This window comes from Dermacentor albipictus, chromosome 5 (genome assembly GCF_038994185.2).
Source record: "Dermacentor albipictus isolate Rhodes 1998 colony chromosome 5, USDA_Dalb.pri_finalv2, whole genome shotgun sequence".
NCBI classification, from domain to species: domain Eukaryota; kingdom Metazoa; phylum Arthropoda; class Arachnida; order Ixodida; family Ixodidae; genus Dermacentor; species Dermacentor albipictus.
In genome coordinates, this window is record NC_091825.1 from 21475924 (window position 1) to 21500482 (window position 24559).

Sequence of the window (24559 nt, forward strand, 5' to 3'; positions counted from 1 at the left end):
ATCTGCGGGGATTTCAAAGGTACCATCAACCCCATCGCTACCGTCGAGAAGTACCCACTGCCCCAGATTGAAGATCTCTGGTCAGCATTGTCCGGTGGACAGAAGTTTACCAAGCTCGACCTCAGAGATGCTTACCAGCAGCTGGTGCTCCAGGATGCCTCCCGGAAGTATGTCACTATATCGACAACTTTGGGACTCTTTCAGTACACGCGCTTACCGTTTGGTGTGGCCTCGGCCCCAGCAATATTCCAGAGGGAGATGGACAACCTCTTCAGGGGCATGAGGCACGTGGCGGTGTACTTGGACGACATCCTGGTTACTGGCAGCGACGACAAGGACCACCTGCAGAACCTCCACAACGTCCTGGCACGACTGCAGGACGCCGGCCTCAAGCTCAAGCTGGAAAAGTGTGTTTTCCTATCCCCCAGCGTTGAGTACTTGGGGCATGTCATTTCCCAGGCAGGCCTAGCCCCGGCTCCCCGCAAAGTTGATGCTGTGCTCAAGGCACCTAAGCCCCAGAACAAGAAGGAGCTTCAGAGCTACCTGGGCCTCATCAACTTCTACAGGAGTTTTCTGCCGAACCTGTCGCAGCATCTACAGCCGCTCCATCTTCTGCTTTGAGTTGGTTAATAACGGGTCTGGAAGAAGGAGCAGGACAAGGCCTTCCAGCGCAGCAAGGAGCTAATCACCAAGGCTCCAGTGCTGGTGCACTTCGATCCTGCTAATCCTGTTGTCCTTACCGTAGATGCGTTGCCGTACGGTGTGGGAGCCGTCCTGGCACACTGGTACAAAGATGGCCAAAAACATTCTGTGTCGTTTGCTTCTCGACGGCTTCGTGCTGCAGAGCAACGTTACAGCCAGCTGGACAAGGAAGGTTTGGCCCTCATGTTCGGTGTTGAACGCTTCCATCAGTATCTGTGGGGCCGGAAGTTCGAGGCAGTCACGAACCACAAGCCGCTGTTGGGGCTGCTGGGGCCTGACAAGGCAGTTCCTGAGCAGGCATCGCCTCGAGTGGTACGCTGGGCCTTGAGGCTGGTAGCTGTAAGCTGCAGCAGGCCTATAGCCACAAGGCCGCTGAGCTGAGCTTGACGCAGGGCTGCCTACTGTGGGGTTCCAGGGTGGTGATCCCACAGTCTCCACTCCAGGGTCCTGCAGTTGCTGCACGCGGGTCATCCATGGATAGAAAAGACCAAGATGGTGGCCCGGTCCCATGTTTGGTGGTCTGGCCTGGACCAAGACATCACTCATTTGGCGCAGAGCTGCAAAATCTGCCAGGAGAATCAGCGAGCCTCGCGTCGTGTGAAAATCACCCCCTGGTCGTTCCCACAGAGACCCTGATCCCGCCTACATGTGGATTTTGGGGGACCCTTCAAGGGCCATTACTTCCTGGTGGTGGCGGACGCCTTTTCGAAGTGGGTGGAGGTTCTACCTGTCACCACTCCATCAACAAGCGCGACCATTGCAGTGATACGGCAGGTCTTCGCCGCCCAGGGGTTGCCGGATGTCATAGTGTCCGACAATGGTCCTGCTTTCGCCAGGACAGAGTACTTGGCCTGGCTGACAAAATACGGAATCCGCCGGATGATGGTTCCGCCGTACCACCCTGCTTCAAATGGTGCAGCCGAGCGGGTGGTGCAAACCATCAAAGACAAGCTCAAGAAGAGCCAGACTGGGGATTTCCGGACGCAGATTGCCTGGATACTATTCCAGTACCGGACCACACATCATGATGTCACTGGCCGTGCCCCCTGTGAGCTCCTGCTGGGTTGGATGGTCAAGACATCTTTGGACGTCTTACACCGGACCTCCGATCCACAGTGCTTTTGAAGCAGCTGAAGCAGAAGCTGGCTGCTGACCAAGGATGCCGTCCCGGGCCTTTGCCAGAGTCGGGAGCTCCAGTTTTCGCCAGGAACTTCCATCCTGGCCTACCCTGGTCTGCTGGACAGGTGGTGTCTCCTGCCAGCGCCTCATCGCTGCTCGTGCGCATGCCAGACGGGGCCATGTGGCACAGACACGCCGAACATGTCAGGCCTCGCCTCGGGATCTGGCCAGCACCCCCGACTGCCACTTCTGAGTTCCAGCCCGCAGGAGGACTAGCGGCAGCACCAGTCACTCCCAGCAGAGCACCACCTACCTCAGAGGCGACAACCGTAGGCAGTGGTGCGGCACCCGTTGGACCGGTGTCAAGCCCGGCACCACTCACAAGGCCGACCACTACAGACCCTCTGGATGGAGCGAGGCTGGCTCAGGCAGCACCCGGCATTGCCACACCCAACCCATCAACACCGCTGCCCAGGCGGAGTACTCGACGGCGGAGGCCACTAGACTCGCCGTTACTCGCCTGGATAGCAGGCACCGTCGACCCAGCTAGCATGGAGGCAGAGCCTCGTATTTAAAACATGGACGTTTGTTTTTTCTTTAACAAACAAACTGGGGGTAAGGGGCTGTAGCAAGCATGTGACGCCCCCCCAGGCATAATGTTCGTTCGCCGACAGGCTCGGTGGCCTGCTAAAGCTCGGCAGGCAACATTGGTCACCGCACCACAATAAACACCGACGAGCATGGCTGCTGGCCGGTCAGTCATCGTTCAGCACCACCACGCTGCGGAGCGTCCGTCCATCGGAAGGTGCCTCTAGCCCTCCCTTGTTCACGAGCCTGGGTGGATCGTGACACTTTGCATTGCTATCACGAGTGCCTTATCATCAATTATGTGGTTTGGATGCTTGTTTTGAGCTTGGTGTCTATTGATATGCATGCTGTTCTGTATGTGTATGCATGATTCCAAAGAACTTGCGCACCGTTCACTTCACTTTGCTGAGTGCTTGTAGCCTCTGCCTCATGAGGCTATGAGTATATGAGCTGTGAACAATGCATATTTTCATGGCTACAAGTGCTTACGGGAGTGTGAGCCATGATAGTTTTCTGCCGACGAATGCGAAAGAATCACGGGATCCTAGCAACATACAGCTTTGCTGTAATAGTGCAAGCATTCTGCGAGTCACAATACGGTATGTGCAATTTCGGTTTTTGGAATCAACATTAAGATCATTGGAGACAACAGTGCTCACCCAACAGAGCAGGTGTGTCTGCTCCCAGACGAACAACCATGGGCTTGTGAAGCAGCTCCTCTTCTAGGACGCGCGCCACTTCCGGGGGGTAGGTAGCACTAGTCGCCACCACTTGGCGCCTCTCTGGTAGCGATGCCCACAGCTTCCTGCACAAACAGTGGAGTGGACATATGCCCTAATGTAGCTGATGTTTGCCAGTGGGACTCTTCGACTCTTTCACGAGGAGACAGAATACCATATCAATGACAAGTTCATGTCAGCCAACCTGTGAAGTTTAAAATTTTGTAAAATTCTGAAGAAACAACACCAAAGTGAAAAAAGGGGGGAAAGCAAGGAAGAGCTTGCACTTGCAGAAAAATCTTGCCCTGAGCACAACCTGCTTGTGTAAAAGCTTGCCTGAAGCACATACCCTTCTTTCCTTGCTTCACCATCAAAATGACTTCCATCGGAAGATTCGGGGATTCTGGCAAAATTTCGAAGAGGGGCACACGCCAATGTTTTAGCGACCAATCTTATCACACTGAAAGCAATGGATGAAGAAAGTTTCTGTTATACTTCACTTCATCATACAGACAGCCCACTATAAGAACATACTTTACATAATTTTGTTTCAGCAAGTGCCTACTTTTCACGGAAGAAACCAGTTTGGGTGACTCCATCGCAGCGACTGCACGCAGTAGGCGTTAACTGTATGTATTCGGTAAAGAGATAGCATCTGTAAACCATTCTGTGCCTTCCGTTTGCCCATGATTATTATTGTGGCAGTAAAAACACCCGTCGCTGCGAGAGTACTTACAGAAATGTCCAGGAGGGCTCCTGTGTTGTCCCTCACACTATTCAAGCGAGGCACTTCGAACAGATGGTGACTCCATAAGTCCTCATCACCCGTACTACGTCAAAGGAGTGCCGCAGTACTGACAACACGAAATTTTTGTGCCCCATTTTTTTTGTGCTTTTAGCGAGTTGTCGAGTTACAGTACAAAGCTTAGCTTAGTCTAAATTGCCCTGAATAATTATTTACAGGCCCTTCTTCATGACCAGTTCAAACCATGCAAATGTGCGTGTGCATGCGTGTGTATGTGTGCGTGCGCTTCAGTGATGCCTAGTGCCATGAGGGTAGCGATTAAAAGACTTAGATAGGCAGTTGGTTGTTGGCTTGATGGAACATGGTTATAACGGCGCGTTTTGAGGACAGGACACAAAAAAAAAAGCACTGCCCTTATAACATGCCGTTATAACCATGTTCTATCAAGCCATGAGGGTACCCTATCAGGTTTCGATGACATGAATAGTGTGCTTCTCCACACACGGAACTGTCCTCCAATTAGCGTGCATTTTAAACAGGTCACATTAAAGGGACCCTGAAACACTTGTATAACTTATCTGTCAAGCCTTTGCAAGTACTTCGGTCTCATTTCAAGAGAGTACAAAATTATCGGACAGTAGTAGTCATATGCAAATTAGCTTTCAAACATTCAGTTTGTGCGGTCTTAATGTCTCACACGAGTACCGACCACCGCGGGTTCGAGCTTAGCGAGCCACAGGGCCGTGTCAGTCGTCAGCCTCTAGCGCTGCTGCATGCGAGCTCAGGCCACAAGGGGCTACCGAGCGATGCATGCAAGAACACAGTATTGCCTTAGGTTGACGGAAACCGTTTATTGTGTCCGACGGCACCCAACACTGCACAAACGTGTGCAGTGTGCAAAGGGCGGAAAATACAGTCGCAACGGAGCCCAGTGTCTACAGGCACAGCGACGTGCCTGTAGCACGTCCCTGCGAGAGCGCAGGCTGAAGCTGAGACACGCCGCTAAGAAAAGTCCCGGCGGCTATGCTACTTCCTCTCGCGATAACCAATGGGCCAACTCGCGAGAGCTCGGGCAATCTCCTTCGGCTTGGGCCTCCGATAAGTGTGGCTCGGCATGGTATGACCTTGCGCAAGCACTAGGCACCCATTCTTTGGCTTAGCGTCGGGATAGGATCAACACGAGGTACGCGCTCCCCGCACGGCTGAAGGCGCCGTGCGTGAACTCAGTCCTAGTCACAAAGGTGTCGGCGGACAAGAGGAAGCATGTACGTACTGGGCGTTTGTGCAGTGTCGGGTGCCACCGGATACAATAAATGGTTTCCGTCAACTTAGGGCAATACTGTGTTCTTGCGTGCATCACTAGTAGCCTCTTGTGGCCCGAGCTCGCGCGCAGCGGCGCTAGAGGCTGACGGCTGACGCAGCCCTGTGGCTCGCTAAGCTCGGACCCGCGGTGGTCAGTACTCCTGTGAGACATTAAGACCCCACAAGTTCAACAGGTGTATATCGCCACATGTTCGTGACGAGCATTGGCTGGCAGGCAGACAGCCAAATCGTGATATTGGAAGGCAAATGTTTTACTAGGCGAATTCATAAACCACGGTACCATTCAGCCATGGCAATAGCAAGAAGCTCACAAGTACTAGTTTAATTGAAAGACATGGCTGTGACACACTGCCCTAGTTTAGGGACATCATTGTACCTTCTAGGTTAACTCGATATAGCTGCTCAAGTTTGAGAATGTTCCAGAGTAATTTGTTCCGATGGGTACACATTTAAAGGACATGCATGCCCTGCATGTGGCTGCAACATTCTATATGTGTAAAGACCCCGATAATGTGAGCCCACCCTGTCCAATGACACAAATGTGATAACACATATCACACACACTCTGACAAAACAGATGCGGCAGTGTTCGCATTGCAAGGGTGCCAGCAATTGCGGCTCTTCCGGCACCCACCTGAGGTCTTCCTGGAATCCCTCCCCAAGCAGCTGGTCGGCCTCATCCAGCACCAGGAGGCGCACCCACTCCAGGGAAAGCTGGCCCTGCTGGATAAGCTGCAGCAGCCGCCCTGCACCAGCCCAGGTTGTTTAGAACCGCTCACTGGGCTTTGGTTCATTGGCTTTGGTTTACTGTGTTACACACAATGAACCAGTTTCATGATTGTAAAGCTGGCTTTACTGTGAGGCAGTTGCCAAACTAATGGCAGTTTTATGCATTTTAGCAAAAATTGCACATGAGCGCAGTTTGCTCGTCTTCCGACCCAGAAAATGTCAGGCGAGGGTCTTGCGACTAAACCATGCACGTGAGACAAGCGTCACCATGAGTAGCTAGCGCCTCGTCTTTACTTTAACTGCAAATGCCGATACCATAGCTGGGCAAATATGCAGTGGAAATAACCGCACATGCAAATTTGGAAAAGGCTGTATTATGCATCTGGCTATTTTTTAACAAATAACAGTTACACTTGTAAAGTTGCTAGTGTTTAGCTCATTTCTTAACATTTTATCATTTTCATTTACAGCAAAACCAGACATGCAGCCTTGTAAAGCCAGCTGAAGTTGCAAACTGTTCTTGCAATATTTTTTAAACAGCTCTTACATTTTTTATATTTTGACTAAGGAGCACAGGAGGAGACTACCAGGATGATTTATAGTCCTACATGGTCATGAGGGATAGTACGAGCCAGTGCCATTAAAACTCAGGCGTATATAAAAAATGCAAGCGCAGAAACTTCACAATCTGAAGTTGGCAAACATTACTCTGTAAATAGAAAATGTAGGTGAAATAAGGATGTGTGCAGGCAGATACTGTGAAAAAGAAAATGTTTGTGTGGAACAGTAAGAGCAGCTCTCTGCCTGGTTTTTTGTATTGACCTATCATTTATACACACACCAAATTATGTGCCACTGTCATCATCCCCTTAACGCGAATGTGGGAACAAGTGGCCCTCATGACTGTCAGTGCCACCAAGCGGCATGGGATGGATTTGAGACTATCCCAACCAGTGCCGCTGCGTGGCACTGACAGTCACAAGGGCCGCTCGCTCCCGTATGTGCGTTGAGTGGGGCGACGACAGTGGTACGTACACTGTAAAACCTCGATGATACTGACACGTGTACTTATCTTTATCGGGCAACCACATTTCGCCGCCTAACAAACGTAATCGCACAGCGTGGGACGCGCCTGCATGTATCCGAAGTTTCGGGAAAGTTATCGATGCTTCTATCCGCTGTCTGTTGTCACCGAACCTTATGCTATCTGATTTCATCACCTGACGCGAATGGTGCAGAACTTTGTGGAAGGCACGCGGGTCCGAACGATTAGTCTGGAACATTCAATGACTGTTCTTTAAAAGCTGACGTGCTTGACCCGCTGATCAGAATTTTGACGATCGCCAACCGTGTTCGCCGCTATCGTTGTGCTATAAGTGTAGCCTGTTTTTGTGGGCACAGGTTCGCCCAATAAAAGTTACTTTTGTCTTTCTCAGTATTACTACTGTGTCAGGCACGTACCCAGGGGGGGGCCCGGGGGGGCCCGGGCCCCCCCCCCGAAATAAAGTGGCATAACCCCCCCCCCCTCCCCACCCACGCCACCACTCCTCACACATTCCTAAAGCGCCGCTAGATCAATGTTGAGACTTCGCAGCTGATCATCGGTCAGCATTATGCTGCCTTTTTCACTCCTTTTAGATGGCGGTAGTTATCGCCATCTCTTGTAATGTGAAGGACAGTTTTCTCGTAGATTCCGCACCCGCGTGATTAACGCGAGATGCGTTCAGTTGTCACCATCTATTCAACCGCCACGCGCATAGCTGTTGCTTTTGTTAGTTCAACCTTCTTTGTTTAGGCTGATCCTGGGACCAGGAGAGGCCTGGATGCGGCTGTTACTCAGCTGGCCTGCACTCTCATGGAACGAGTTGCGGCTGGAGAAAACGCCAATTTCGTTTAACTTATCCCTTTGCTTCATTATTTCCTTGAGTTACGGCTCGCCGCGACGCTGGCAGATGTCCGGAACCATACAGACGTGATATGGGTTAGATAAGGTGGGAAATAAAATAATGTGAAAGAGCGTCCATCATGGAACCCTGCAATAACCCTTAAACCCATAAGCAAGATGACTGTCGCCCGTTACCTCGTATGTTTTTCCCTAACTGTATAGCACTTTTCCTGCAAAATTCGCAACTGGAAACAAAAATCGCAAGGAGTTGAGAAATTAAGCGATCTACTAAGGGAGAGAGCCAAGGCGACAACCAAACTGCAAGCAAAAGCGAATAATAAAAAAAGTTAACCGATGTTTATGAGACTATTTATGGATCAACATCTTTTTATTTAAAAAGGAAGTAGAGAAAAAACGCCGCCGGAAGGGGAGAACAATTGTTTTGAATGACGCTTCTACAGTTATCGGTCGAACTGCCTCACGTAGCCACTTCTCTGCTGTGCTTATGTGGGTGTTTTTCTAACCTTTCGCGGGGAGCGCAGTACGTCTAGAATCGCAGAGTCCACCGCTCTACGTGGTTGTATGGCACTGGCGGCCGCACAGCATTACGCAATTCGCGGAACTGTCAAAACTGATCAACAAGGCGAAAATAGCTGATATTCGAAACTATAACATGACAAAGACTGAAGAAGCCGTAAAAAATGAACGCAGCCTGAAATCAGTAAAAAAGAAACCTGGCATAGGACAAACCATGATGTATGCACTAAAAGATAAGAAGGATAATATCATCAGCAATCTCGAAGATACAGTAAACGCAGCGGAAAAATTCTAAGCTGACCTGTATACAGTACCCAGAGGAGTCACGATAGTTCACATAGAAACAGTAATGAACAGGATACAGAAACTCTCCTATAACTAGCGATGAGGTCAGAAGGGCCCTGCAAGACATGAAACGATGAAGAGCGGGAGGATAAGGTGGGATAACAGTCGATTTAATCAGATGGAGGAGACATAATGCTTGGAAAACTGGCGGCTCTTTATACGAAGTGTCTATCGACTGCAAGGGTCCCAGAAAACTGGAAGAATGCAGACATACTAATTCAAAAAAAAAAGGAGATGTTAAAGAATTGAACAATTATGGGACCAAAAACTTGCTCCCAGTATTATGTAAAATATTTACCAAAATAATCTTCAATAGAAAAAGGTTGACACTGGATTTTGTCAACCAAGGGAACAGGCTGGCTTCAGGAAGAGATACTTTACAATGGATCACATCCATGTCATCAATCAGGTTATCGCGAAATCTGCAGAGTACAATAAGCCTCTCTATGTGGCTTATAGAGATTGCGAAAAGGCATTTGATTCAGCAGAGATACCAGCAATCGTAGAGGCACTACGTTATCAAGGAGAACAAAACGCATACGTAAAAAAGCTTGGAAAATATTGCTACATGCGTGAGGTATTTGTTTGTTTGAACAAGCGCGTGGGCGCCATCATTCCAGAAAAGAGGAGGAAGAACGAACTGGGCTCGCGCTGTGAATCTGACCGGTCAGCGCATCAACCGTTGTGAATATAACCTGTAAATAGTTTCTCGTCTTACTGACTCGTCTTTCGCGTTAGAATATCGATCTACAGCTACCTTAATTCTACACAAGAAAAGCAGGGAGATACCTATAGAAAAAGGGGTCAGACAGGGGGACACAATTTCTCCAAAGCTATTTTCTACGTGCTTAGAAGAATTCTAGCTATTAAACTGGGAAGGCTTAGGAGTAAAGATCAACGGCAAATATCTCAGCAACCTTTGGTTTGCCGATGACATTGTTCTATTAAACAACAATGCAGACGAGTTACAACAAATGATTGGAGACCTTAACAGAGAGAGTGTAAGAGTGGGGTTGAATATTATTATGCAGAAGATAAAGATAATGATAATTAGCCGGGCAAAGGAACAAGAGATCAGGATGGCCAGTCGGCCACTAGACTTTTAAGGAGTACGTTTACCTAGGTCAATTAATCAGAGGGAACCCTGATCATGAGAAGGAAATTCACAGAAGAATAAAAATAGGTTGGATCGCATACGGCAGACATTGCCAACTCGTGACTGGAAGCTTACCATTATTATTGAAAAGTAAGGTGTGCAATCAGTGCATTTTGCCAGTGCAATATGTCCAGTGCCAATGCATTTGCCAGTGCATTTCCCAGTGCATTTTGCCACTGCATATGGGGCAGAGACTTAATAATAATAATATTCGGGGTTTTACGTGCCAAAACCACTTTCTGATTATGAGGCACGCCGTAGTGGAGGACTCCGGAAATTTTGACCACCTGGGGTTCTTTAACGTGCACCTAAATCTAAGCACACGGGTGTTTTCGCATTTCGCCCCCATCGAAATGCGGCCGCCGTGGCCGGGATTCGATCCCGCCACCTCGTGCTCAGCAGCCCAACACCATAGCCACTGAGCAACCACGGCGGGTTGGGGCAGAGACTTGAGAACAAGTTAAGGACCACGCAAAGAGCGATCGAACGAAGATTGCTAGGCATAACGTTAAGAGAGAAAGAGAGTGGTTTGGATCAGAGAGCGAACGGGTATAGACGACATTCTAATTGACATCAAGAGGAAAAAATGTAGCTGGGCAGGTCATGTATAACGCCGGTTAGATAACCGTTGGACCATAAGGGTTACAAAATGGGTACCAAGAGAAGGGAAACGCAATCGAGGACGACAAAACACCAGGTGGAGCGATGAAATTAGGAAATTCGCGGGCGCTAGATGGAATCGGTTGGCGCAGGACAGGGTTAATTGGAGATCGCAGGGAGAGGCCTTCGTCCTGCAGTGGACATAAAACAGGCTGGTGATGACGATGATGATGATGGAGGTGGTGGGCCCCCCCCGAAAAAAAATCCTGGGTACGTGCCTGTACTGTGTTCTTCGTCACCACCACGTGACATCTGGTGGAGGTGCTTGTGCGTTCATGTACTGAATTCCCCCGCAAAGCCGCAAGCCCAAAGCCCGAGGACAAAACCAACGTCGCCCAAGACCAGCGTGCTAGCCGCCGACTGCAAGGACTCCCCCAGAGCACGGACTTCTACCTGAGACGAGCAAGAAGATTGCCACAAGTCCACCCCAATGGCAGCCCCAGCATCCCCCGTCGTGCTGCAGCAGCCCAGGGAGCCCCCCACGTTTCGCAGTTCAACATTCGAGGACCGGAAACCTGGCTCGAGACGTACGAGGAGTCGCTGCATTTAACAGCTGGAACAGCGACGACAAACTGCGACATGTCTTCTTCGCATTGGAAGACGCTGCCAGGACGTGGTTCGAGAATAGAGAAGCCACCTTAACGACCTGGGACCTTTTCCGAAGCAGCTTCCTGCAGACATTCACAAGCGTCGTACACCAAGACCGAGCCCAAGAACTACTAGAAACCCGAGTGCAGCTGTTTAACGAGACGACCGCAATTTTACAGAAGAAATGGGCCGCCTATTCTGCCATGCCGACCCGGAAATGCCATAGGAAAAGAAAGTCCGGCTACTAATGCGTGGTGTAAAGGAGGAACTTTTCGCCGGTATGGTACGAAACCCACCGAAGACCATCGACGAGTTTCTTCGCAAGGCCACTAGCATCGAGAAGACACTCGAGATGCGAAACTGGCAATTCGACCGCCGCACCAACTCTACAAACTATGCCGGAGTTCAATCACTGGCCTCCGACGACCTGCGTGAGGCTATCAGGGCAGTCGTACGAGAGGAGCTTCAGAAGATCTTCCCGTCAACGCAGCCTCAAGTGGCCTCGATCGCTGACATCGTCATAGATGAGGCTCAGCGGTCGCTTGGAGTTCCGGAGGTGCAACGTCAATTACCGCAACCCCAGCCCGAAGCGATGACCTACGCCGCCGTCGTACGCCGTCAAGGTCCTCCTCAGCGACCGCGCCAGGGCCCTGTAACGCCGCAATTCCGTCGACCACCGCCGCCGCCGCCAGCACGCCCACCCGTCGCCCAGCACAGCTACCCGAGGAAGACCAACGTTTGGCGCGCTCCTGACCACCGCCCGCTCTGCTACCACTGCGGGGAAGCGGGTCACGTCTACCGACGATGTCCATACCGGGAAACGGGACTGCGAGGTTTCGCCGTCAACGCTCTGCGCCCGCAGCAAGGTGAACGCCCTCGCGATATCGCTGACTACCTCGCGGCTACTCAATGGGGCTCTCGACGACCGTCGCGTTCGCCTTCACCAGGCCGCTACCTGTCGCCGCAGCGCCGACCATACACCGGCCCAGCCCGGGGCCGGTCAGCGAGCCCATATCCGGAAAACTAAAAGCAGCAACCGATGGAGGTGCGGTTGCTGTCCGTCGAACTGACGAAGATCCTCCACCGCCGACGAAGACGCCGAAGAAACCACCTCGAAGACATAACGACACACCGCCGTCCCGACGAAGTCTGGAAGGAAAGAATGCGACGACGAAAGACGACCTGACGACGTCACATACCAGCCACAGGTCAATGCGACGCAGTCGTGATCCGACGCCAAGACCGAACTGTAATGCAAGACAAAGAACCACCGACCTCGACGTGCTTCTCGATGGCCACGCAGTCACCGCCTTAGTCGACACAGGGGCTGATTACTCCGTAATGAGTGGACACATCGCCGCCCAGTTGAAGAAACTTAAGACTACGTGGAAAGGCCCTCAAATTCGGACCGCTGGAGGACACCTCATAACGCCGACTGGAATGTGCATGGCAAGAATTACCATTCACGCCCGGACTTACCCTGTCACCTTCGTTATCCTGCAACAGTGTTCACGAGACGGCATTCTCAGCATGGACTTCCTCAACCAACATGGCGCAGTCATCGACCTGAAGTCGAAGTCAATAACTCTGTCGGAAGACCATGCGATACCGTCGGACAGCCCTCGTAGTCACCACGCCTTGAGTGTGCTCGAAGATCAAGTGGGTATCCCGCCTCGCTCCAGCATTGTTTTTTCGGTCGGCACCAAAACACCCACTGACGTAGAAGGCGTCATCGAAGGCGACCAACGTCTACTGCTAGACCGTGAAATTTGCGTCGCAAGAGGGATCGCTCGACTGCACGGAGGAAACACGAAAGTGTTGCTGACAAACTTCAGCCAGGAGTTCAAGCACATCAACAAGGGCACGACGATCGCACACATAGAGGAAATTCTGGAAAACAGCAACGCGTTTGTCCTCTCGGATTCTGCCGCATCTACCCCGACGACCATGGTTCGCGAACCAGACTACGACATCAATCCAAGTCTCCCCGTGATTAATCAACAGCAGCTCAGAAGTCTGCTCCGACGATACAAAGGCTGCTTTTCGACGTCATCGATGATTCGACAAACACCAGTCGTCAAGCATCGCATAATCACCGAGGAGTACGCTTGACCACTCCGCCAGAGCCCTTACAGAGTTTCGCCGCGAGGACACGAAGCTATAAGAGAACAAGTCAACGAAATGCTGCGTGACGACGTCATCCAGCCGTCGAAAAGCCCGTGGGCATCCCCTGTTGTCCTGGTGAAGAAAAAGGACGGAACCCTACGTTTCTGCGTCGATTATCATCGTCTGAACAAGATCACTAAGAAGGACGTATACCCCTTCCCACAGATAGATGACGCATTGGATCGGCTCTGCAACGCTAAATACTTCTCGTCAATGGACCTCAAGTCTGGCTATTGGCAAATAGAAGTCGACGAAAGAGATAGCGAAAAGACGGCCTTCATCACCCCAGACGGCCTCTACGAGTTCGAGGTTATGCCATTCGGACTGTGCTCGGCGCCTGCAACGTTCCAGCGCGTGATGGACATGGTTTTAGCAGGAGTGAAGTGGCAGACCTGTCTCGTTTACTTGGATGACGTCCTCGTCTTCGCCGGAAATTTCGACGATCACCTGAGGCGGCTTGCGACAGTACTAGAGGCCATCAAGTCATCAGGGCTCACTATGAAGCCGGAAAAGTGCCACTTTGCTTACGATGAGCTTCTGTTCCTAGGCCACGTAATCAGCAAATCGGATGTCTGCCCAGACCCGCAAAAGACAGCTGCCATCGCACAGTTCCCGCAACCCATCGACAAGAAGGCAGTGCGTAGATTCCTTGGCATGTGTGCCTAGTACAGGCGCTTTGTCAAGGACTTTTCACTTATCGCTGAGCCGCTGACACGTCTAACTAAATGTGATGTTGAGTTCAAGGGGGAAACGCCGCAGTCCGACGCATTTGAAGAACTCAAACGACGCATGCAGTCGCCGCCGGTACTTGCGCACTTCGACGAGTACGCCGATACAGAAATCCATACTGACGCCAGTAGCCTAGGCCTCGGTGCCGTTCTAGTCCAGAGGAGAAACGGAGTCGAACAGGTGATAGCTTACGCTAGCCGGTCGCTGTCAAAAGCGGAAGGCAACTATTCTACGACCGAAAAGGAATGCCTCGCCATCGTTTGGGCTACACCTAAATTTTGCCCTTATCTATATGGCAGGCTGTTCAAAGTCGTCAGCGACCATCACGCGTTCTGTTGGCTAGCGAATATAAAGGATCCTTCAGGACGACTGGCACGGTGGAGCCTCAGGCTACAAGAATACGACATCACTGTAACCTACAAGTCCGAACGAAAACGCTCCGATGCTGATTGCCTATCACGCTCCCCCATTGACCCGCCGCCGCAAGATGATGAGAATGACGACGCATTCCTTGGAATGATAAGCGCGGAAGACTTCACTGAACAGCAACGGGCAGACACGGAGCTAAAAGGCCTCGTCGAATATTTGGGAGGGCACACCGACGTTGTCCCCAGGGCATTTAAGCGTGGATTATCTTCCTTCACACTTGAAAACAATCTAGTCATGAAGAACTTCTCACCAGTCCGCACCAACTAGCTTCTTGTTGTTCCATCGGCGCTGCGTCCAGAAGTACTGCACACCCTACATGACGATCTGACCGCTGGACACCTCGGATTTTCCCAGACACTATCGAGGATACAAGAAAAGTATTATTGGCCGCGCCTGACAGCCGACGTCGCCCGTTATGTCAGAACATGCCGAGACTGTCAGCGACGCAAGACACCGACGACAAGGCCAGTCGGATTACTACAGCCAATCGAGCCTCCTTGCCGACCATTCCAGCAGATCGGGATGCACTTGCTGGGACCCTTTCCGACGTCAACAACCGGAAATAAGTGGATCGTCGTAGCGACGGACTACCTCACCCGCTTCACTGAAACTAAAGCACTGCCGTAAGGTAGCGCAGCCGAAGTGGCGAAATTTTCCGTCGAGAACATCCTGCTACGACATGGTGCTCCAGAAGTCCTCATCACCGACAGAGGAACGGCTTTTACAGCAGAGCTCATGCAAGCCATTCTGCAATACAGACAGACAAGTCACAGGAAGACAACTGCCTACCATCCACAGATGAATGGTCTTACGGAGCGCCTGATTAAAACCCTCACCGACATGTTAGCAATGTACGTTGACGTCGAACACAAGACCTGGGATGCGGTCCTGTCGTACGTAACATTCGCTTACAATACGGCGGTGCAAGAAACAACCAAGATCACGCCATTCAAGCTAGTGTACGGCAGGAACCCGACGACGACGCTCAACGCCATGCTGCCGCACGTCTCTGACGAGGAGAATCTTGACGTTGCTACCTATCTCCAGCGCGCCGAAGAAGCCCGACAGCTCGCCCGCCTGCGGATCAAGAACCAGCAGAGGACCGACAGCCGATACTACAACCTCCGACGACGTTTCGTCGAGTACCAGCCCGGCGACCGTGTTTGGGTATGGACTCCTATACACTGACGGGGACTGAGCGAGAAGCTTTTGCGTCGCTATTTCGGACCGTACAAGATCATCCGACATATTGGCGCACTGGACTATGAGGTCGTGCCAGACGGCATTTCGCTATCACAGCGGCGCCGCTCACGACCTGAAATAGTCCACGTAGTGCGACTCAAGCCGTACTATCAGCGTTAACGAACTTTGGGGCTTCGCGTAACTGACCTTTGGACTTTGTTTCTTTTCGTTGTTTCGTTACTTATGTTTAATAAGTGTCCTTTTGTGTTTCGCTCTCTTATATTTGTAGCGTTGGGACGATGCTTTCTAAGAGGGGGGTATTGACACGTGTACTTATCTTTATCGGGCAACCACGTTTCGCCACCTAACAAATGTAATCGCGCAGCGTGGGACGCTCGTGCATGTGTTCGAAGTTTCTGGAAAGTTATCGATGCTTCTATCCGCTGTCTGTTGTCGCCGAACCTTATGCTATCTGATTTCATCACCTGACGCGAATGGTGTAGAACTTTGTGGAAGGCAAGCGGGTCCGAACGATTAGTCTGGAACATTCGACGACTGTTCTTTAAAAGCCGACGCGCTTGACACGCTGATCAGATTTTCGACGATCGCCGACCGTGCTCGCCGCTATCGTTGTGCTATAAGTGTAGCCTGTTTTTGTGGGCACAGGTTCGCCCAATAAAAGTTACTTTTGTCTTTCACAGTATTACTACTGTATTCTTCAACATCACCACCACGTGACAATACGATCATGGTTGGTACAGTATATTGAAATTTGACCTTTCAAGCAAATAAGTACAGTACTGATGAATTTTTCTAACACGAAAGGGGCAGCAAAATTTTGCAAGTTATTGGGCAATTGCTGAACCCAAATTCCAGTGAGAAAAAGATTCTTTTTGTTGAATTTCACAGTTGGTGACGAAAGATACGGTTTCATATCGTGTCAACGATGTCTTCGCATCGGTGGTACAAAGCGAAGCAAGTCACACTTTTGCGTCCACTCCGCTCCCGTGGCTGATAATGTCACACAGAGTGGGATGATCATGAAAAGTGCAGGGAGGAAGCGAATGCTTTTTCTGCCTCTCACTTCAACACATCTCTGAAATTCGAGATTACGCAAGCTTCAGTACTAAACGCGTGGGAAGACAGCACATATGATGCCATGACACCTTGGCATGCCCACTCTTTCCACACCCTGCAGATTACCTCTCAAACAGGGTGCGGGAAGCGTGTACACTCAGCCGCGCTGACAGACATGTGCTGCTATGACCGCGCCGGAAAACGAGACGCACGCAAACCTGGCCCAGACTTCCTCCCCTCCCTCGCACTTGATTGCATTACCGTGAGCTCACTCCCTATTCCCTTTCCCGTCGCTCGCACGGAGACATTGCTCAGCAAGTCACCATCGTTCTCAGCTCACCCCTGCACACTTTCACTCACATTTAAGCCATGCAGCATGTATAGTGTGGCAGTACCTTATCCCACCTGGACTTTACATGGAACATGAAGTTGCTCTTGGTCACATAGCTCGTGATTTGAGAGGCGCGTTCGGAAGCAGCCGCTTGTTAATTCCACCATTTGACCATCTGTGTCCGTGAAAGTTTCCAGTTATTGTCTCGGTGTTTCTTCATGGCAGCAATAAAATTTAATTATATTAAAATAGTGTATAAGCACACTTCTTTATTTTTAGGTTTTAAATACATGGTGTTCTCTGGGCAAAAAGTTATAAAACTTTAAATATATCATTATATATCGAGAATTTTGTTATAAGTTCATTACAATAATATAAAAATATCCTTTATTTCATGAAAATATTACACATTAAAAAAAAACGGTCAGCTCAAGTTATGAAGGCTTGTAGGGCTGTACCCGGCAGTCAGCGACAAGTACTAAAAAAATATATATAAATAAATAAATAAAGCAAGGTTAGCAAGCTATAAACTGAAGCAATTTACAAAAATAAAAGCAAACTACAATGCAAAAGGAGGCTACAACACAAAAGCAAGGTACCACAAACAAAACGTAAGCTACGAGCAAACGCAAGCTACAAAAGATATAAAGTGAAACAAACAAGGATACACAGCAATCTAGACTAAACGAACCTAATCAAAACTATAGCACGGGCTCTAATGACAACTAAACAGAAGAATTGGTTTTAGGAGTGTCTGTTTTGATGAGACAGAGTACAGTTCAGTGGGTAAAGAATGAAAAACGTTAGGAACATATTTTCTGGTATAACGACCAAAACGGTTATAACACCGCGGGGTAGTGAACGTATTATAGTGTCTCAGTGGTCTGACAGGAATCAACGGAAAAAGAAAATCACTGTTCCAAAATTGTTTTGTCACCACACTTTGAAAAAATAATGCTTCTAATGAGGGTAACTGCAAAAAGAAAAATAGATTATTATTAGGGGGAATGGTCTCATTGTTGCAACATTTTAAAGAACAGATTTCAGAATAGAATTCAATTTTGCGCGCCACGTAAACAAACAGTGATAAAACATCGTAATTCCGTATCTAAGATAGCTGTACTCCAAGTGCATGAAAAACGACTTCCTTGACAGAAAACGGGAACAGGTATCTAGAGTTATACAGAAGACAGGATACTATACGTAGCTTTTTGCTAATACCTGTAAAATGAGTGTTCCATGTCATATCGGAATCAAACATGATGCCTAAATATTTTACATTAGTTGCGAACTCTAATGGTATGCATTTGCAATTTATACAATTATAGTCGTGAAAAGAAATATGGCACAGGACGATCAATTTCTTTATGGGGATTATAAAAGCAAACTAGTTAAGTCTTTTGTCTATTAATTCCAATTCCGTTACTTGTACACCAATCCATTACAGATGTGGAATCTGCTTGAAGGTTATAAATGCATGTATTAAATGATGCATGAGTTGACAGAAGGACAGTGTCATCGGCGTACTGGAATATGCGGCATTTTGATACAAATTGAGGCAATTGAGGCAGAAACCTGGAGGCTTACGAAAAGGGTTCTACTCAAATTGAGGACGACACAACGAGCTATGGAAAGAAGAATGATAGGTGTAACGTTAAGGGATAAGAAAAGAGCAGATTGGGTGAGGGAACAAACGCGAGTTAATGACATCTTAGTCGAAATCAAGAAAAAGAAATGTGCATGGGCAGGACATGTAATGAGGAGGGAAGATAACCGATGGTCATTAAGGGTTACGGAGTGGATCCCAAAGGAAGGGAAGCGTAGCAGGGGGCGGCAGAAAGTTAGGTAGGCGGATGAGATTAAGAAGTTTGCAGGGACGGCATGGCCACAATTAGTACATGAACGGGGTTGTTGGAGAAGTATGAGAGAGGCCTTTGCCCTGCAGTGGGCGTAACCAGGCTGATGATGATGATGAGGCAAATCATTGACATACAAGTTAAATAAAAGTGGAGATAAAACAGACCCCTGGGGAACATCCGATTTTAACATTACTTTTGCACTGGAATAGTCATCTATGTGCATCACCTGAGAGCGATTACTAAAATAACTAGACAATAACTTTATAAATGTGCCCGTGAAGCCAATTCTTTCTAGCTTATCAAGAAGTAATGTGTGAATAACGGAATCGAAAGCCTTACTTGCATCTAAAGAAAGAGCACATACGAATTCGTTATTATTAAAAGCTGAATAGATAGTGTTCATGAATTCTTCTAGTAGGGAAATAGTGCTTTTTCCCTGGATGAAACCAAACTGTGCTTGTGACAGAACATTATTTTATTCAGGAAATTGGTCATTGTTACGAGTAGCAAGAACAGCAAGAATTTTTCAAACTCGGTCATTAATAGCTGAGATGGAAATATTTCAGTGCCGCAAACCCATAATTTCAGTAGGCGAAGGTCATTGCCGAGAGAGACACTGTCTCCACTCGCCCCGCCTAGCCTCCGCAAAGCGAGTGGCGTCGCCTCTCGTCGCGTTAGGCAAGCGTTTCTCTCCCCGCCCCCACCAGCAGCCGCCTGTGACACCCACTGCGCTGAAATAGAACCTTTTCTTCTCCACAATCACTTTCTCCCTCTCTTCTCGGTGGCGACGCCTCTCGTAGCGTTCGGGAAGCGTTCCTCTCCTTCCAGTTTCCCAGCAGCAGATCGTCGACAAGATAGCGCGGAGAGGCCTAGGTTTATCACACGTGTCCTTCATCGTAATCCTAGCAACCAGCGTTCAGCGGAGGTTTTGAGTTGTGTGGAGCAACGCGACGCACGATGTCCCGAAAGTGGGCAGTTCTGTCGCTCGGCGATAAGCTGAATATTATTGAGGAAGCGGAAAAGCGGCATGGAGCCATGAATGTTTGAACGAAAAAACCAGTCAAAAACACAAAGGACAAGAGGAGAGGTACACACCACAACGACTGGACTATCGACTGAGGTTTATTAGAATCGGTGTAGTCCCAGCAAGGCCAGCAGAGCATGCGCAACTGCATCATCGCTAATCACATAGCATGAAAAGACAAGAAACGTTTCTATCGGGACCGACTTAGAAATTCAAATTCTTTTTCATGTAGGCGCACCGACGTTGTACTAACGCAGTCATCACCTAATAAACTGATGTAGTATGCTTCCAAGATTTCTCGCTCTTCTTTGCCCTTACCCCTACCAAGAATCGTTATATTGCTAAACAAAGGATAACAACCACACTCATTGCAATGGCGAGGCAAGTTTGCACCGTTATCTGACCCCAGGGAGGAGTGGTGCTCACGCAGGCGGTCATTAATACATCGACCGGTTTGGCCTATGTAAGATCTTTCGCACGTGAGAGGGAACTTATAAACAACCCCTGCAGCACATGCCGTGAAACGGTTTTCATGCTGCGTTGTGCAAACATGGTTCCTTGCCCTGCCTCGAGAAATGCGCGAATACAGACCCGAAAGCTTACAAGGGGCAGAAAACACAACACTTACTCCCTGCTTGGCGGCAACTTTCTTGATACTGTGGCTCACTTTGTGCACATACGGCATAACTTTAAGTTTCCTACGTTCAATAGCCCCACCATCTACCCGCTTTGTACGTTCCTTCTTTAGCCTCTGAAGTAGCGATTCAGCCACCACTTTCAAAAGAGGCGGAGGGAACCCTGTGGCTTCTAAACGTTGGGATTGTGCGTCAAAGCTACTTTTAATGGCGTGATGACAGCTTATTTCAAGTGCATTACGGAAACAATTCATTGCAATCCCTCTGTTTACAATCTTTGAATGTGCAGATCCAAACGGTAAAAGAGCTTTCTTGCCCCTAGGTGAAAACATCCAGCACAAATGCCTGTTGTCAAAGAATGTTAGTTGCAGTTCTAGGAACCTGATGGAATGATTGCTAGGAAGTTCATGAGTGAAATTAAGAGTGCGTGAAGAAGCTTTAAAAGCAGTCAATACATCGTCTACTGCTGCGGGCAGAGTGTCATTTGGTAAAAGCTCTAAAAGTACTAAAAAATCGTCCACATACCTAAAAACTTTGCCCACACGCTTGTTTAGAAGGACGCCTTGAAGTTTCCTGTCAAATTTTGCTAAAGATATCTGGGTTGACTGGTTTTTTCGTTCAAGTATGTACCAACTGGCCCAGATTTCAACCCTTCTGCAGAGCCATGAAAGCCAGCATGGCCCGGGACCTCAAGATACCCGAATCTTTGCTTAAGACGATCCTGGCAAACAAAGTGGTGATATTGCAGAATGCCAACAAGTTCGGGCTCAAGCAGAAAGCGGTAAAAGAACAGCATGAGAAGTTAGAAAAAGTTCTCGTCAAGTGGCTGCATCAAGCACGGAGCTCTGCGATCAACATTGACGGCGCCATTCTAAAAGAAAAGTCGGACCTTGTGGCATTGCGTCTGGGCATCGACTACTTTCAGGCATCAAACGGGTGGCTGGATCACTTTAAAAAACGAAACAGGATTGTGTACAGCCGCTCCTGCGGATGAAACACATTCGTGGACGTTTCAAAGGTGAACAAGTGAATGGAGTCACTGCCGGAGATGATTGTTGTATACAAGCCCTGCGACGTTTTCATTGCCGATAAGAGCGGTATTTTTTATCATAAGCAGCCCGACCAAACCCTTGTGTTTAAGGGTGACAGCTGTCATGGTGGCAAGCGTAGTAATGAGCATGTGATGGCACTGTTATGTGCTAACGAGGACGGTTCCGAGAGGCTGCCCGTGCTTGTTGGAAAGTTTGCAAAGCCATGGTGCTTTAAGAACTTGAAGACGCTGCCCTGCAGCTACAACTTCAACAAAAAGGCTTGAATGACGTCTTTGCTATTCAGCAATATTTTGCAGCAGCTGAATAACAAAATGAGTACTAAGGCGAGGAAAATATTGCTTTTCGTGTACAACGCACTGTGCCACGCACCGAAAGCGTCCAGCCTGAGGAACACAAAGGTTTTTTGTTTTTTTTTTTCCGCCCAACTGCACAAACCGGCTGCAGCCACTGGATGCCGGCATCAGTGGTTAGTACAGCGTCGGCTGGCAGCTATGGAGAACAGGGAGTCGGAAAAAATGATCACTGTGCTTGATGCCATGCATTTTATTGCCAGTTTGTGGAACGCAGTGTCGCGAAGCAAAATTGCTAACTCGTTCAAGCACTGCGGCTTTAAGCGAGCGACTGCCTCCTCTGCTGGGGACGCAACAGCTTCGATGCCGCTCGAGGCCAATGCAGGCTTCGCCGACGAAGATTTCAACGGTTTAAACCTCACCACGACCTTCACTGAGTACGTGGAGGCTAACGACAACATTGCGATCTGCAGCGAGGTGTCACTGGATGACACCATCGAGGAGGCTTTGCCTAATACAGACACCGCTGCGGCATCGGACGAGGATGACGCCACAGATGCCGTGCCTGTGCCTACTACGTTCGCCGAGGTACTACAGCACATAGACGGCATCCGGAACTTCATCTGTTCACGCGACGCCACAGAGGAGCTCCTTATGAACGTTACCCAACTCGAGCGAAAGCTCTTGGTTCACGGATCAAACAAGGTCCAAAAGAAACTTACGGATATTTTTTTAAGTTCACGCCGGCTGCTGGGAATTGCGGCAGTGGGCAGTGGAGTGTCGTAAATGTTCGTTTGAATAAAGCATGATTGGTACCTGTACTGCAGCATTAATTCCTATCGCATTTACTTTTTTGGTAATTTGGGTTTCCAAGCCCTGCAGAATATCTTAGTAGTTTACGTTGAAGTTTCTCGTAAAACCGTTGCACGAAATAAGTAGTATTTTTATAGGCATAATCTATGTTCGGATTTTACGACGCCCTCATTTTACGACACTTTTTCGTGGTCCCGTGAAAGTCGTATAATCAGGGTTCCACTGTATTCAAGAACTCAAATGATTGTGCCAGCTGTTCCTCAGTTGCGCTACCTGCTAAGCAAATAGACTTTACATTTTTTCATGCATTATATATTCATTTATTATATATTTATTTAAATACTTGCCACACCCAAAGGCATTGCAGAAAGCAGTGGTACACATATACTGCACTTGTATATAACGAAGTAAATGCAATTCCCCTTGATATTTCCATGGAAACCCACGTTTTTAAAACCTTGCTTTAACAAAGTAAAATCGTACAGCCAAAGGATATAAAGAAATAGATCAGTCTCGAAAACCGAAAAATATTGATCGTTGTACACCGAGCAGATTTCTTTCCACCAGGTTTGGCCCTCATTCTGCGCGGCAGTTCACGATTCCTGTGTTGAAAACGCCATCGAATAACACCAGTCTCCCAGATTGCTATCTCGGAGGTGCTACACCTGGCTGCGCCCCACCACATATCAAAGCGATGCTTGCGTGCCACCTGTGAAAAACCTGCGCCTCCACTTCTCTTGCTCACTGTGGCACACTGCACTTGCTGGCGCATGTGTGACCTCCAAGATTGTGCTGGTGCGATCTCAGAAGCCACAAGATGGCCAAGCCAAGCCAGCACGCTTTCACCTGCGTGGCCACCAAAGAGTGGCAGATCAGATAGTTTCTCTTCACGCGTCAAACACATGCCAAGCTCTGTCAGCCGTATACTTCGATGAGTTCGTGAATTTTAGCATAAGTCAAGTTATCTCCGAAAGTCAATAATGTCGCCCGAGAATACTGCACAAACTGCCCAGTCGGTGCACCGTGTTGTGGGCCATGTGCAGCTCAAACACGACCAATAATGTTTGCATCGTAGCGTGCTTAGCTGTCCCCTTTGACTGTATCGCTGTTTCAATAGTTTCGCGGAAATATGAGCGAGCCAAGTGGAAAGTTGATGCGAAAGACCATCACACTGGAACGAAAGGAGGCTACCACGAATTCTGTTGCCTCTGGTGCTGAAAAGTTGCGTGTTGCACATGCCAGATATACTTTTGCTGTTGTTTTATTTACATTTTATTGTGTACACGGCTGTGTAGCAGTTTGGCGGGCCGCGGAGCCTAAGCCTTGTCTGGATGTTTAACCCTTTCGCTGTCGGACCTTTCTGGCCGTGACGCACCCCCAGTGTCGGCTTGGTTTCAGGGAACGAGCATAACAGGGAATGAACGTAGCAATTTATTTTTTATTATGATTGGTATACAAATAACATAGTCAATGCAATATGCACATTTCAGTGTTCTGCAGCTGTTGTTAGTAAACATCATCATCATCATCAGCGTGACTATAAAATTCGTTCAACATCCGAATCTGACGATGCGGAACCCTCTTCCTGGCATGCGACTCTGTCCGAGTCCGAATCCGAGCTCGGCTCGTATTGTAAATCGGAATTGAGCCACCGCTCCAATGAGCAGACGAAGGTCCCGCGCGCTGAGCCATCCGAAAGTAACCGCGCGCAGGGAGGATGCGCTTTCAGTCGCCCGCACAACGGAGAGCAATGGGACGTTGCGTGATCAAGAAGACAGAGGGAGATGGAAAAAGGCTAAACAAAGTTCGAAGGGCTTTACGTTTACTGCTGCAAGCCGGAAGCGAGGGTGCGACGAGAGAGCAAAAGCAGCAACGA

General features: G+C 48.9%; 1 protein-coding gene across 1 annotated transcript in view; it reads right to left on the reverse strand.

The window, feature by feature from the left end:
* LOC135898312 (probable ATP-dependent RNA helicase DDX20) overlaps positions 1–24559 on the reverse strand; it is a 109087-nt gene that overhangs the window by 70527 nt on the left and 14001 nt on the right. Inside the window, exons 4-5 of the mRNA XM_065427193.2 lie at positions 5831–5942; positions 3069–3214 (exon numbers count right to left, since the gene is read on the reverse strand). Coding sequence (XP_065283265.1) covers positions 3069–3214; positions 5831–5942 — 258 coding nt within the window. The remainder of the gene's footprint in view (positions 1–3068; positions 3215–5830; positions 5943–24559) is intronic.